We start from the raw sequence: 16,599 nt of genomic DNA, 5'->3' as shown, positions 1-16,599 counted from the left end.
AAGGTTGTGGCCAGAATGGAACTATGAGGATGCACCTGGTTCAGTCTGTCAATATTTTGTATATACCCTGTGTATCACTGGGATAGGTGCGAAGGCATAGAACAACCTTCCAGTGCACTGCATTAGAAAGGCATCCCCTAGCAAAGCCCTGCTCCTCCCCACCCCCTTTGAGCAAAAGCAGGGGGCCTTTATATTGTCCTGCGTGGCAAAAAAGTTGACTTCCAGGAAACCCCATTGCCGAAAAGTGTAATGGACATACTTGTCTGTAATGACCCACTTGTGGTGGGAACTGCCCAACCTGCTGAGCCAGTCTGCCCTAAAATTGTGGGATCCTGCAATATGTCGGGCATACAGTGTAGTACCATGAGTTATGGCCCACTCCCACAAATGAACAGACTCTGCACAGAGTGTCTTGGAAGCTGTGCCACCTTGCTTATTTATACAGAATAAAGCTGTTGTATTGTCTCTCAAGACCTGGACATTTTTGTGGGACACCGTATCTGTGAGAGAGTGCATAATAAACTGCTCACAATTCAAGTGAATATTCTGACCAAATTCAAGTGAATATTCTGACCAAATACACTGACAGAAACAGCTTCACTATAAGCCCCACATCTTTCCAGGGAAGCATCTGAAGTAAGGGTCACTTTATGACAGGGCATGCCAAAAACAATTCCTCTTGTCAAATTGTTTGATTCCAACCACCATAGCAAGGAGCACAATACTCACCTTGGAACTGAATATTTGGGGGACTGGCAGCTAGAGTCAAAGCATCTAAGAAACCAAAGTTGTAAAGTTCTCATCTTAAGGCGAGCAAATGGAACTACTGCAGTGGTGGAGACCATGAGCCCTAAACATAACTTGAATAGATTATGCAGACTGAAATCTATTTGCTAAAAAGTTGTCAGCCGGATAACCCTATCCTTAGGTAAGAAAGCTCTATTGGCTCTAGAATCTAAGACTGCCCCCATAAATTATATTGCATGGGTAGCAGTCAATTTAGACTTTTTTGCATTTACCGCCAACCCAAGAGTTTCACAAGTGGACATTATAAGGGTAATATGCTCCTTTAAAATCTCTAGGGACTGAGCAGGGATTAACCAGTCATCAAGATAGGGGTAAACAGAGCAGCCCAATTGCCTAAGGTGAGCACTACTGCAACACATTTTGTGAAAACTCATGGTGCTGTAGCCAAACCAAATAGCAAGGCAGTATATTGGGACACCACACCTTGAAAAACAAACCGGAGGTACCTTTGATGGTTCTAGTATATAGAAAAATGAAAGTAAGCATCTTGTAAATCAAGGACCGCAAACCAGGTATTCTGAGAAACCGTATTTATGACTCAAGGAAGCATGACCATCCTGAATTTTTCGATTCTCAGGTAGTCATTAAGGGCTCTTAGTTCTAAAATAGGCCTTTTGCCTCCATCCTTATCTACCAAGAAGAGACCAGAGAAAAACCCCAAATGGTTGTCAGACCCCAACACTTCTTCAAGGGCCCTTTAGCTAACAAAGAGTGAATTTTGCCTTGCAACTGTGGCAATGTATCTGTGGAAATATTTTACCATGTATGAACGAACTGACTGTCGTTAAACAATGGCAAAGGCAGTCACTATATACAAGTCTAGTCAGAATTGGCCCTTTTGACCTTGGGCAATGTCCTTAGAGGATTTACTCTGATGGGTTGGTTTGGGCCATCCTGACAACCTTCATTTTGGCTGGGACTGGCCAGAATAAGAAGCCTGGTATGGATACTGTGGCTGATATGGGTGCTATCTATAAGCCCTGTAATCGTCCAGGCTGATAATCACATCTCACAGGTTGCCTATATGTACAGACATGTGAAGACTGTGGCAGAATGCCTAAGATTTGGTGGTCTGCCTATCCTTTTTTGGATGATATTCATCTATATTTTCTGAGACAGTGAAGTGTCCTCAAAAGGCACATGCTCTATTTTATTTTGGATCTCCACAATGGGAGGGCAGTGGGGTACAACCATGCATGTCTACGTAAGATCACAGAAGTGTTGAGGCCTTGACAGAGACATCCAAGACATGCCTACTTGCACTAGTCTGCTGCTTCAAGAGGATCATTGCCTCATTGGCTAGAGGCTCCTTGTTCTCCAGTACAGCATCCATATAGGAATGCTAGAGGAAAATTTGATACCCACTCACAATGGCCAAGAAGTTAGCCATTTTGATATAAGACAGAATACATTTTTCTACCCACAGCATCCAATTTCTTTCCTATCTGCAGGAGTAGAGAGACTGCCTTGCCGATATCTGGTCTGTAATTCCTGTGTAATGAAAGATGAAGCAGTAGGGTTGAGTAAACAGGTAAGGGCAATGGTCTTGCTTCACTTCATAAAGTGCTTCCATCTTTTTGGTGGTTGCTGGGATAGACACAGGCTTTTGACACAGATTGTCTATAATCACAAATTCCTCAATCATAGGGAATGCCACTACTGTTCGGGGTCTGACACCCAGCCCCCGGACTTGCCGGGAGGAGGGGATGGGAGGCAGCCGGGAGATAGCTACCCAGGCACCCCAACAGACCCCCAGGGCCAGAGCCCACCGGCACCAGAGGGAGGGAAAGAAACACCCAAGCCTCAGAGGGCTAGATGGGGCAGGTGGAAGCCAGCTAGCCCCACCCTCCACTGGGAGGCTGGAAGCCCAGGCAGGGAGAGTGAGGACAACCAGGAGGGGATCAGACCAGAGGGAGAAGGCCCAGGAAGCAGGGACAGCCAGTCAGCAGCAAGCCAGCCAGCAACCTTCCCAGCAGTATAGGAAAGGTAGCACAGAGCTATGCCCCAACCTGCAGGCAGGCTAGAAGAAATCAGCCAGAATCAGGTGGGGTTGTGAGCAAAGCTGCGACAGGTATAGCTGCCTGCGACAATTAGCAGAGAAAGCCCAGCAGCCAGCGAAGACGAAGGAGGAGGAGAGAGAGAGAGAGAGAGAGAGAGATGGAGGGGAGTTGTTGGAGACTGGGAGAAGGAGAGGAGGAGGATGGGAAGGACACTGTGTATGGAGAGGGAAGTAGGCAGGTGGCAGGCAAGGTGGAGGAGTGGACGAGAGGGAGTGAGGGTGATGTATACCCCCCCCTCTGGCCACAGACCCAACGCCGGCGCCTAGCCTGACGGCAACCTGCCAGAACCTCTCACCCAGCGCATGGGCATCCCAGCCAAGAGGTGGCCAGACCACCTCCACGAAGCCTGCGCCAGGGGGAGGAAGGCCAAGCGTAGTGGCGCCCTGGCGGAAGGCTGACAACTACATCAGGAGTATCAGAGTATATATGCTGCAGAATACTGTCCCTTAGTTTCTGTTGCAAGCAGAGATGTCTTTGTTGAGTGAAGAGTCCAGTAACACCTTTAAGACTAACCAACTTTATTATAGCATAAGCTTTCAAGAACCACAGTTCTCTTTGTCAGATGCAAGAGTTAGAGTGACTTTGCCATGCAGAGCATGTGTTTACCATACAAGTTATAACCGATGTTTGGGGAATTCCCCTCAGACTCACCTTCAGCCTCCTTAAGTGAAGGATCTGAAGCTCGGACTACGCTCAGAATTGACCAGCTACACATCCGGATCTGTGCCCTGAAGCACTAGAATGATAAGGAGGGATCCAACTCAGATCTGGGGACCAGAGTCTCTTCTTCGGATCTGACTGGGTTGGAGTTGGAGGCAAATATGGGAAGTCAGATAACACTCATCCCAGTTGTGAATGTAGGCAGGTGACGGGTAGTGGGGATACCATACAGCCAGATGGCACAGGTGCTTTGTCTGTCCTGAACAGCATGAGTGAGACTTCAGAGGTCGGACAACTTCCACTTGTATATCTCCTGCTAACAGTAAGAGGCAATAGCATCTCCACCATTGGATCAGATGTTCGGGTTGGATCTGACTGACCAATCTGCCAGCGACATTTATGCTGAGGCATGTCCACGTTTCAGTTTGTCCCTGTGCTTGTGTGATGGAGGATGAGTTGAACCCTCACTGGGAACACTCAGTGCCAGAGATCTGAAAGCCCTATTCCAAGACCTGGGAGGAGCATCTTCTGGATTTATAATGTTGGCAACTGACCAAACTGAAGCCCATCTCTCGGAACCAAGAACACAGTTCATGTTGGCCCTAAGAAGCCATCAGTCCCAATGGTATTATGGCAGACATTGGATCCAAAGCTAGCATCAACTCTGAGGAGGGTTTGGTTGTCGACAGATTCAAGTGCTCTGCCAGGGCATATTTCTTTACTGCCAGGCTTGTGGTGCTAGACATCACTTTCTTCCAAAGCACAGCTTTTGACCAGGAAGCCCTATCTCCTCCTGCCTTTGGGGTAAACACCAGACAACGTTTGCTCCAGTCGACCACATGGTCTTCACCCAAGCACGAAAGGCATAAAGAATGGCCATCAGTCATGGCCATCTTGGTACCACACTCCTCACACTTCTTAAACAATGACTTGTCCGTCATAACACCGAATGAAGATTTGTCAGTCTGGCAAGTCGAACTGAACAAAGGCAACCCAACTCACCAGCTCCACAGTAGATTGAATGAACCGTGGTGAGCAGAACAAACTTTGAACACTAACCAGAACTATAACTATAAGCAACTATAAACTACTAACAACTAACACTACACATGAACACAATCTAGCAAAAAAAGAGGAGCAGCTAGCAGGAAAGAACGCCTGTTCCTTGAGGTGTTAAGAAACAAACTGAAGGAAAAGGGGGCGACCTCTCCAAACTATGTGACCATTTTGGCAGGAAAACCCGCTCTGGAGCAGTGCAGGGGGAGGGGTCCACTTCAGTAATCTGCACTGCACTGAAGACCGTAGATGAGCATTTGAATCCACCTTCCCTTTTGTGCAGATTGAATAATAAATTCCTTTCCCTTGTGAAATAACATCTCCCCCAAAGTAAGTGGAATCAGACTGTATAGAATATACTGACTTCACTAAAATATTCTTCCAAAATACTTTATATAAAGATACTATACATTTGTAAAAGCTAGTAATTACAGTTATTTACTAAGGCTACCAAATGGAAAACAGCACAGAACCAACAACTTAAATACTATGGGTTAGAATATATAGTTGTGTGTGGAAGAAGCTTGTGCAAGACAATTTTCCCCACCTTCCCTGTTTTTCAGCAGCCCCCAACCAAAAACACTCAGGTAAGGACTGGGGGATACTCACAGGCAAATGCACTGGAGGACTGCTCTGAGGCAGAGGAAAATGGACAAATGGTTGTTGGGGGTTTTCCGGGCTGTATTGCCGTGGTCTTGGCATTGCCAAGACCACGGCAATACAGCCCGGAAAACCCCCAACAACCATCGTTCTCCGGCCGTGAAAGCCTTCGACAAAATGGACAAACTCGCCCTTTCCTGCTCTTCCACTGTTTGAGCAGGCCTCAAGCCCAACATGCCCAGTTAGTGAAAAAGCAAGGTGTGGCAATCACTATAATCCCCAATCCACCACGCATTTTGCTCATGAGAATTCCAAGAACCCCAACAGAGCATTTCAGAAGGGAACAGAAGCTGCTGGGGGAAGATGCACTTGCCTTCTGCTCTTACAAGGATCCAACCAAAATCTTTATCACCATTATAACTTGGAATAGCCAACAGTATTCCAGCTGTACTTAATTGCTGGGAAAATTCTAATCATTTTAAAACTAAAGCAAAAATTAAAATAATACTATTTACACACATGGATGAAGAGACTATGCAAATCAAAGAGCTGTATACAGATGTGACCTTCAGGAAGATGCATGTGTGATTTTTTTTCTACAGATGCATCCTGCAACATCCTTGGTTGTTGAAGCAAAACAAGAAATTAAACTTGTTGCCTTTTTGTCTTTTCATATTCAGAGCCCACCTTTAGGCCTAACTACTGTGTTTTCCTTTTCTTTCCCTTTTTTCCTTTCTTACCTTTTAATTCTGTTTTGTCCTTCCTCTCTCTTTTCCCTTTTCTCTCCCCATGTTTCTCCCCCTTTCTCCTTCTCTTAAATATACTAAACAAGAAAAAATGGTGGCAGTTGCACTGGAGTGACCCAACTTAGGTAAGAATGTCTCCTAGCTGTAGGTCCTGATTCACCAATTAAAATAATTACAGTTCATGACGCATTTCATGTCTCACAGATATACAAGAAAAAGTTTCAAAACTCAACTGCTTTTAGTTAGCACAACTGACCACTAAAGATCGTGTAGCTATAATTTTTCTTGTAATTTGACTATAGATGAGCTAGCAAGTGCAAGCTGCTCTACATTTAAAATTAAAATTTCTTGCTTAAGTTCTATGGCTACACCAAGAAGTCTGCAGAATTAAAAACTTACATTTTGTTTTCCTTCTGTTTTTCTCAAGATGACAACAGATAACACAAGTGTCTTACAAGTGCCCTTTTCAATCAAGAGGTCAATGCATAAAACAGCAAACAACTCAAACTCTGACTCACCTGTTGCAAAGAGGAATCCTGTGAAAAGCCAGTTTCTTTAAAATCAATTTCATCATCACTGGATGAATGAATATGGCAGGTAGTAACCTAGAGACAAGAAAAACAATAGGCAATTAAAGAAAAGGGCTGTTAGAAGACATAGATATTTAAAAATAAGAATATAACAAGGTTGCACTTACCTGTAATTGTTGTTCATCAAGTGGTCTTCCGTGCAGGCACACATGGGACTGTGTATGCGCAGGCCAGCCACAGCAGTTAGAAGTTTAAAGTTTCTAGAGCTTTCCGAAGCAAGAAACACTCCTCCCCACCCTTGTCGTACATTGTCAATTTTTCCTACCCAAACTACACATGATTCAGGAAGGGGGGCACTTTTCTCTCAGTCCCTGCCTTGCCGTTGTGGAGAAACGGCATCGAGCTAGGTGGAAGGAGGGAGTAATGTGTGCCTGCTCAGAAGACCACTTGATGAACAACCATTACAGGTAAGTGCAACCCTGCTTTCAACATCGTGACTTCCGTGCAGTCCCACATGGGAGAATATAAAGCTCACCTACCTCAGGAGGAGGGTGTGGGCTGGTCAGCAGAAGAGACTGCAGAACTGCTTTTCCCTCAGCAACTTCACCCCTGGATTTGACATCTATTGCGTAGTGTCTCATGAACATAGTAGGCAACTATCAGGTTGCTACCCTGCATATGCCTTGAATCGGCACTCTTCCTCTCAGGGCAACTGATGAAGCTTTGCAGAGGACACTGGATCCCAGAGTTATCATACACTAACCTGATACAGACTACCCATCTAGATAAAGTTTGGGCAGAAGCTGTTTTCCCCTTAATGGTGCCAGAGAAACAAAGTGACTTCTGTCTTTACAAATGTATTTTACTCTCTGCAAATAAAACAAGATGGCTCTTATGACATCTAATGTGTCGAGTGTCTGTTCTTGAAGTGAGATGGGACTGGGAAAGAAAAACAGGAAGAACGATATCCTGTGCTTAGGTGGAAAGAGGATACTACTCAGGCACAGGATGACTTTGTCACTGTGAAATTTAAAGAAAAGTGGGTCACATGATAGAGCCTTCAACTCTCCCCCTTGTCTAGCTGAGGTGATGACAACTAGATATGCTATTTTGAAAAAAAACCCACAGGTTACCAGTAGCCATTGGTTCAAAAGGTTTCTGTAACAAAGCCCAAAGAACTAGGGGAACACTGGGAAACAGAAGGGTACAAATTTAACAACCCCTATACAATTTTTTTAGACAGCTGAGCAGAAAATACAGTGGAATTATCAACAGTATTATGGAAGGCTGAGATAGCTGCCAGGTGTACCTTCAGTGATGCAACTGAGTATTCAGTATTCCTAAGTACTCAAAAATGCTGTTCAGGCTACAACTGAATGGGAAAAGATTGTGGAGTTCAACCCAATTATAGAATCTTGCCTACTAAGTCATGTACAATTTCCTAGTAGATGGTTTCCTAAAGGACAAGAGCACGTGCACTACTCTATCTGACCACCCTGTTTGGGAAACACGAGCCAAGCCGCCAGATGCAGAGCACGGATGTCGTGGCATAAGTAGCAGCCTATGTGAATCAGATTCTCCGCTTATGGCTAAATGATGTGCATTCCTTTGGATAGCTGTCACATGATTGGGAACAAAAAAGGCGCTATTAAAATGCAGTGTGTGCAATCAGCCGTGAGCTTTGCAATAACCCTTGTCAGGATGGGAAATGGAAGGAAGGTATAGAAGAAGGTTTGTTGCCCAGTGCATCTGGAAAGCATCTCCCAGGGAGTCCCTGTCTGATGCTGCCAGAGAACAAAACTGTGGACATTTCCTGCTGCAGTGGGAAGCAAACAGATCTATAGAGGGGCAACCCCATAGGTGGAAAATAGGGTAGAATTACTGATCTTGGAGTGTCCACTTGTAATTGGATGCAATGTCCTTGCTGGGGGCATCTTTGGTGACACAGGAACTGCCTACAATGTGTATGGCTGTGAGAGTGATGTTCTGTTCTATGGCCCAGTGCTATATTCGTGCTGCTTCTGTGCTAAAGGCTAGAGATTTTGTACCCCCTTACTTGTTCAGGTAGAATTGTGTTGTGGTGTTATTGGTATCCACTAATATTCTTCCTTGTAGAAGAGCTGCAAAATACATAAATAAGTTTATATGCATTTTTCCTTCCCAGGGGGACCAGTTGCCACTAGCAAGGGCACCTTGACAGTGACCTCCTCAACCCGACAATGATGCATTTTAAAAAATCTGAGTCTCATGAGATGGTTGCACAAATCCTAACTCTTTATTGAGGTTAGAGGATTGGAGCTAGCAAGCTAACAAGAGTAGACCTGGGAATGGATAGGTGGTCCCTACTGTGACATAGACATGGGAACAAACTTGTGCAGAAACCAGTTTTGAAGGGCCTCATGTGGAGCCTGGAGAAGGGTACCACTGCAGTAGTGGATACCATCGAGCCCAAGAGTTTTTGGATGGCATGTGCTGTTTGGAGTCTATGAAACTGGAAAAGACAGACTGCAGCTTGGATGGAGCATGTCCTCTGGATTAGGAGAAATGCCTTGCCCTGTGTGACATCTAGGACAGCTTCAATGAAGGTGACGGTATCAATTTAGACTTGTCCCAATTGATCAACAGGCCTAAATCAGATAAGGTCGACGTGACCAATGCTTTATGTTCAGTAAGCAGTTCCCTAGAAGGTGTGGTCATCAGCCAAAACATCTAAATAAGGAAATATCGTGCATCCTTTCATGGAACGATGCACCACCACAACAGAGACACATTTAGTAAAACCCTGGGTGCAGTTGAAATGCCAAAAAGTAACACCGTGTATTGAAAATGGCCTTCCCCACATGAAAAACAAAAGTATTTTCTGCAGCTGTCATTTATAGTTACATGAAAGTAAGCATCTTTAAGGTCTAGCACAACAAACCAAGCATTTATTTGCAAAAGAGAAATAACTTCTGAAAAAGACAACATCTTGAACTTTGAAACTTTAAGGAACTTGTTCAGGCCTCTAAGGTCTAGAACAGGCCTCTTTCCACAACTTTTTTAGGGACATTAAAGTAATGTAAGTAAAAGCCTTTACCACGCTCAGAATAGGGAACTGGTTGAATGGCCCCTTTGGCTAGTAAGTTTGCTACATCCTATTCCAAAACTGGGGGGGAGGGATTGGGCCCTTTTCGCACTTAACAGTTTAAACAGCCATTTATGAGCATTCACTGTGTGGGGATCCCCTTTGAGGTTGCCAGGGCCTGCAGGGGGCGCTGTCGCCAGCGTGGTCCCTCTCGGCTGGCTGATGCCACGGGGCCCGGGCCTGGGGCTGCCTCCTGCGGGCGGGAAAGGGGGTTAAGCAGTCACCCCCCCCTTTGTGCCCCTGCAGCCCTACCCTGCTGCTCTAAAGAGGAGGGGGGTCTGCTGCACCCGCTTCCCTCTCACTCCCGGTTCACTTGCCATGCTTCTCTTGCCAGAGCTGGCGTCAGGTTCCTCCCAAACTTTCCCTGTTTGCTTGCCCTGCTTCTCTCGCCAGAGCTTGTGTCCACCTCTCCTCTCTCTCTCTCTCCCTGTTCACTCGCCCTGCGTCTCTTGCCAGAGCTGGCGTCAGGTTCCTCCCAAACTTTCCCTGTTTGCTTGCCCTGCTTCTCTCGCCAGAGCTTGTGTCCACCTCTCCTCTCTCTCTCTCTCTCCCTGTTCACTCGCCCTGCGTCTCTTGCCAGAGCTGGCGTCAGGTTCCTCCCAAACTTTCCCTGTTTGCTTGCCCTGCTTCTCTCGCCAGAGCTTGCGTACGCCTCTCCTCTCTCTCTCTCCCCGTTCACTCGCCCTACGTCTCTTGCCAGAGCTGGCGTCAGCTTCCTCTCACTCCTTCCCCGTTTGCTTGCCCTGCTTCTCTCGCCAGAGCTTGCGTCCGCCTCTCCTCTCTCTCTCTCCGTTCACTCGCCCTGTGTCTCTTGCCAGAGCTGGTGTCGGCTTCCTCTCAATCTTTCCCTGTTCACTTGCCCTGCTTCTCTCGCCAGGGCTTGCGTCCGCTTCTCCTCTCTCTCTCCCCCTGTTCACTCGCCCTGCATCTCTTGCCAGAGCTGGCGTCGGCTTCCTCTCAATCTTTCCCTGTTCACTTACCCTGCTTCGCTCTAAAGACCCTGGACCTCCCCTCCCCTTTCCATCCACCACCGTGCGCACACCCACACACACCACCACCCCCTGCTCTCGGTGTTCTGCCCTTTTATTCCCCCTTTCCGGTTCCTCCCCCCATCCTCGCCTCGCCTCGTCTGCTGATGGGCGTCTCTCTCCTCCTCTGGGTGCAGTGCGCGGCTCACAGTCCCGCCCTGCTCCGCCCAGTCCTCCACCTCCTGGGCGAAGCAAAGGGCTGGCTGGCCCTGCCCACTGGAGCCGCTCGCGCTGCGGCGCCAAGCGTCCGCTGTGCCTGCTGGGCGCCCCACCACCGGGCTGAAGTGTCTCCTCTGTCGTTGCAGGTGCGTAAGGCGGGGCGAGCCCAGCCTCGTCCCGACACACTGTGATCAAAATGACTTTGTCATGGCACCCCCACATTCCACACTGTCTGAGGCAGTCTCAACTTGGCATCTTGTTTTTCATTTTAACAAGGCTTTGTTAAAAATTGTAACAAGGCTTTGAAGCCTTGTTACAGTTTTGGACTTTCGGGGCTTTGCAATTCACATCACACACTTTTTTAACTTTGAGAAGGCGTAATAACATTGCAATGTTGGAACCCATCCCCCCATATTTGCTGATCGGGCTGTCATGTGCCCACTGGAGAGGCAACTGGTGGTGGTATTCTGGGGGGAAATGTACTTTTCATGCTTGTTCCACTCTTATTTATTTTTTTAAACCCAAGCCAGGAAAGGGTTAAAATGCTGCTGCTTCATCCCCTCACAAAGCCCCTTTGTTTCCAAAGGATTGTGCAAAACACTTGGGTTTTTTTTCTCTTTGGCAAAACCTGAAACATGCCTGGGAGGGAGAGAAAAGAAGCCATTTAATCCTTTCCTAGCTTTTAAAGCTAGGAGGAATGTGAAGTAACAAGGTTACAACCCATTCTTGCCTTTGGGGGAAAAAAGAGTGTGTGTGCATACCCCAAAGGAGGAAAGGAAAAGCAGCCATTTAACCCTTTCCTGGCTTTTAAAGCCAGCGGGAAATAAGAAGCACCATTAGGAATCATTCCTGGCTTTGAAAAAAAACCCCAAGAGAGTGCTTGCATACTCGGAAGGAAGCCAACAGAGAAGCAGCCTTATGACCCTTACCTCGCTTTACTGATAAAAATGGCAGAAAAGGAGTTCAGAGAGCTGAGGAGGATAGGAGAGGTTAATTCTGCAGACACCAATTAGCTCGCAGGGAAAAGGAGAGGGGGAGAAAGAAAACCAGAAGGGGGGTATAGAGTTTGTACTGACATTAATCAGGCCAGACGCGACTCGGCAGTGGCTTTAAAATAACACCATGGTATGTTCACAGGGGGGGAAATTGGGGATACCACATGGACAAACATCAGTACTGCATCCCATGACTACCTTGCAAGTGTGAAACTCGTACAAACATACGAAGCAGAACAGATACTGAAACGCTTCAAAGTCCCAATGCAAAAAAGACCAACATTGGATTCCCAGGGTAGGGAATTGAACTCTAAACAGTAACACCTCTCAACAATGGACAGAACCCAAGGGTCCTGTGTAATGTTCTGCCATGCTGGTAAGTATGATGCCAGCCTGTCAAGAAAGAGGGAAGTGTCCACTAGTCATTGGTACACTTTTCCTTTCTGGGAAGGATTGGTGTTAGGTTGAGGATAGATCTTATTTCTCTGCTTGCCCTGTATCTGGGAAGGTTGCGGCTGCAGGGTAAAGGCAGACCTGTAAACCTCCTGCTGAGGAGCCCGCTGTTATCTGTATGGCTTATTAAACTGCTGCTGGTAGGCGTGTCTAGGAAAATACCAAGGTTTACATGAAGTAGATGGTTGTGGAGTCAAGCCCACAGATTTCACAGTTAGTTTGTTCTATCTCATTCTGTCCAAGGAATCATCAGTCTTGATACTGAACAATTCATTCCCCTCAAAGGGGAGGTCCTCATGCTTAGCTTTCGATTCTTGTGACAAAGCTGACGAATGGAGCCAGGAATGACTCCTCAAGGCTATACCTGACACCATGGATCTGCCTGTGCAGTCCACCGCATGATGGGCTGCATTCAGTTGTTGTCTTGTTCGTTTCACTCCTTCTGTTTGAATGACTTTAGTCAGCACTTTGTTCTCCTCCAAAAGGGAGTCGACATGCTGCATAACATGGTCCTACAGGAAAATCTGAAATCTGCTCATAATTGCATTATAGTTAGCCACTTTGAAGGCTAGGGCACCTGAGGAATGGCTGAAGCAGGCTTTAGCCTTATAGGACCAGAGGCACATCTCAGTCATCTGGGCTATGAGAAGAATGAAAGGGAGCTGCAGCTAGAAGAGTATTCTTAGAATGTACTTAGGAGGCAATGATGTTGACAGAAGGCCCCTTTCCAGTCACCTGCATGGAGTGTGCCATGCTTGTTTTCTTCCCGGAAGAGAAAGCATACTTCACTTATCACAAGTGTACGCTGATCAGGCTTTTGGAGGATAAGATTCAGAGCCTGGAGGACAGGATCACCACCCTTCAGGAAACCAAGGAAGGGGAGGATTTTATTGAGAAGAGCCGGGGGGCTCTGCACAAGCATGAAGAAATAAGTCCAAAAGAAGAAGAAAGAGTCCATCTCCCGTCTGAGCCTCCTCTCAGTTCTGCAGTACAAACTAGAAGACGTGGACTAAGGCAACACTCTGGTCCACTGGAGGTTAAGAATCATTTTGAGGTGCATGAGATGGTGATGGAGACCAAAGTGGAAGAACAACAACAAAAACCTGGAGGAGGGAGTGAAGAGGGCATGGGGCCACACGGAAGTGGAAGAAAACGGAAGGTGGTGGTCATCAGGGACTCTCTGTTCAGGAGTATGGAACATCATGTGTCCAGGCCAGATCCCCTACTCCAAGAGATGTGTTGTTTGCCAGGAGCCAGAATTCAGGATATTACAAGCTGACTGCCAAAACTGATCAGACCGACTGATCAGTACCCGTTTGTACTGGTTCACAGGGGAACGAATGAACAGCCGCAAATACCATCACAAGAATTAAAGAGGACTATGAAGTTCTTGGAAGGAAGTTGAAGACAATGGGGGCACAGGTGGTATTCTCTTCAATCCTTCCTGTCAAAGGAAGAGGAATGCAAAGGGAGCAGACTATACTCGAGGTGAATCGTTGGCTGAGGTGGTGGTGCTGGCAGGAGCACTTTGGGTTCTGGGACCACAGGGTAAGTTTTCTTAGAGAAGGCCTTCTAGCACATGATCGACTTCATCTCTCAAGGTCAGGGAAGAAAATCTTTGGAAAGAAGCTGGAGAGCTTCATCAGGAGACCTTTAAACTGATGCCGCAAAGAGAAGGGGATGATCAACATGGGGATTTCAATGAAGAAATGATAACAGTGGGGGCCCACCTGGTAGGGCAGATCAAACAAAGGTACAAGGCTACAAGTGCCTATATACCAAAACCCAAAGTATAGGTAATAAGAAGAAAGAGCATGAGCTTCTCTTGCAAACAGAGGGCTATAATATAGTAGGAATTACTGAGACTTGGAGGGATGATTCCCATGACTGGAATGTGGTAGTGGATGGGTACGAGTTGTTCAAGAAAAACCGGAAGGGTAGAAGAGGGGGCGGAGTGGCATTGTATGTGAGGAGAGGGCTTTATTGTCAGGAAATGCTGGAGAATGTGGCTGACAACCTAGTGGAAAGTATATGGGTGGAAATAAGGGGAGGAAGGACAAAGGGTATTGTTGTTGGAGTTTGCTACAGACCGTCTGATCAGGGAGAGGAAATGGATGCTGCCCTCCTTGAACAGATTGGTAGACATCAGAACCTTATAATCATGGTTGACTTCAACTTCCTCGATGTATGCTGGGAGAGAAACTCAGCAAAACAACAAGAATCATGCAACTTCCTGACCTGCCTGGCCGATAACTTCCTTTTTCAAATGGTGGAGGAAGCTACAAGGGGCTCAGCCATACTAGACTTAATATTACCCAACAGGGAAGAATTGGTAGATGGGGTAACGGTGGTGGGGACCTTAGGGGGAAGTGACCATGTCCTCCTTGAATTCCAGTTGCTGTGGGGGACCAAGAAAGTTCGTAGCCAGACTCGTAGGTTAGATTTTTGTAGGGCTGACTTCAATGAACTCAGAGGCTTCATGAGAGTCATTCTGTGGGGGAGTGTGCTGGAAGGGAAAGGAGTGAGTGAAGAGTGGGCTCTTCTCAAACATGAGCTTTTGCAAGCTCAAGCCCTCACTATCTCAGCAAGACGGAAACATGGTAAGGGCTCCAAGAAACCGATTTGGATGCACAGAGAGCTCCAGAATAAGCTAAGGGAGAAAAAGGAAATGTTCAGGAAATGGAGAGAAGGATAGACCTCTAAAGAGGAATATATGAGTGTTACTAGGTACTGCAGATCACCCATCAGAGAAGCCAAAGCTCAGTATGAGCTGATTCTGGCCAGGGGGGCTTGCTACAATAAGAAAAACTTCTACAGATATGTGAGAAACAAACGTAAGGTAGAAGAGGCAATTGTGCCACTGTTGCGAGTGGAAGGGGAAACTCTGATGGAGGACAGAAAAAAAGCAGACAGGCTTAATGACTTTTTTTGCCTCTGTTTTCTCCCTGAAGACCTTGAGCACATCTAGAGATGGTAGTAAACATGACAGGACACTTGGGGGGCTAGTTGACATTGACAGAGAGGTTGTGGAGAGGCACCTGATTGCACTGGACGAATTCAAATCCCTTCGGCTGGATGGTGTGCACTCAAGAGTGATCAAAGAACTTTCTAGAGAACTTGCAGAGCCTCTGTCCATCACCTTCAAGGCCTCCTGGAGGACTGGGGATGTGCCACAAGATTGGAGAAGAGCAAATGTTATCCCAATCTTTAAGAAAAGCAAGAAGGATGACCCGGGAAACAACAAGCCAGTCAGACTGACTTCTGTTGCTAGGAAGATATTAGAGCAGATTTTAAAGGGATCGATCTGTAAGCATCTGAAGGACCGCTTAGTGATCCAGGGAAGTCAACATGGTTTTGTCCCCAACAGATCATGTCAGAACAACCTCGTTTCCTTCTTTGATCGAGTGATGAGCTTACTGGATCGTGGAAACTCTGTTGACGTGATTTACCTGGATTTCTGTAAAGCTTTTGATAAGGTTCCCCATGACATTCTAATGAGTAAACTGAAAGACTGTGGACTAAACTATAGGACAGTTTGGTGGATAGGGAACTGGGTTAGAGGACTGCACCCAAAGAGTGGTGGTCAATGGCATTTCATCAGATTGGAGGGACGTATCCAGTGGGCTCCATTTTAGGCCTGGTACTTATCAATATTTTTATCAATGATCTGGATGAAGGGGTAAACTGGTTATTCATTAAATTTGCTGATGATACCAAATTGGGAGGAGTGACAAACACCCAAGAAGACAGAGTTAAAATTCAACAAGACCTGAATACACTGGAGAAGTGGGTGGTTGTGAACAGGATGCAATTCAACATAGGTAAGTGCGCAGTATTACAGTCTCCTACAGGAAAAGTGTTTTTGCCATATATCAAAGGAATTACTGATCAGATGGGAAAGCTTATGAAAAAGCATAACCTTCAAGCAGTATTCAGACCCACCCAAAAAATACAACAGATGCTACGATCAGCAAAAGACAGTAGAGACCCCCTCACCTCTGCAGGAGTATACCGTATACCCTGCAGCTGTGGACAAGTTTACATCGGGACCACAAAGCGTAGCATCCAGACAAGAATAAAAGAACATGAAAGACACTGCAGACTTGGACAACCTGAAAAATCAGCAGTGGCTGAACATAGCCTAACTCAAACAGGGCACAGTATCTTATTCCAGGATACCAAAATACTGGACAACACTTCCAACTACTTTGTCAGACTGCACAGGGAAGCCATTGAAATTCACAAGCATAAGCAAAACTTCAACAGGAAAGAAGAAACCTTAAGATTGAACCGAGCATGGTTGCCAGTTCTGAAAAACACCAGGCTAACAAAACATTCTATCCCTGACAATAGCCCTGCAGAGAAGATTAGCACATCAAGT

General features: G+C 46.3%; 1 protein-coding gene across 5 annotated transcripts in view; it reads right to left on the bottom strand.

The window, feature by feature from the left end:
• The window catches only part of PPP6R3 (protein phosphatase 6 regulatory subunit 3), a 180,290-nt gene that overhangs the window by 67,875 nt on the left and 95,816 nt on the right, over window positions 1-16,599 (bottom strand). For all 5 annotated transcript variants that reach the window (XM_054972443.1, XM_054972444.1, XM_054972442.1 and 2 more), the window contains exon 15: window positions 6,448-6,534. In XM_054972443.1, coding sequence (XP_054828418.1) covers window positions 6,448-6,534 — 87 coding nt within the window. The remainder of the gene's footprint in view (window positions 1-6,447; window positions 6,535-16,599) is intronic.

The sequence above is a fragment of the Eublepharis macularius genome, chromosome 2, assembly GCF_028583425.1.
Source record: "Eublepharis macularius isolate TG4126 chromosome 2, MPM_Emac_v1.0, whole genome shotgun sequence".
Lineage (NCBI taxonomy): Eukaryota > Metazoa > Chordata > Lepidosauria > Squamata > Eublepharidae > Eublepharis > Eublepharis macularius.
Note: the sequence above shows the minus strand (reverse complement) of the source record. Positions and strands in the feature narration are given on the sequence as shown.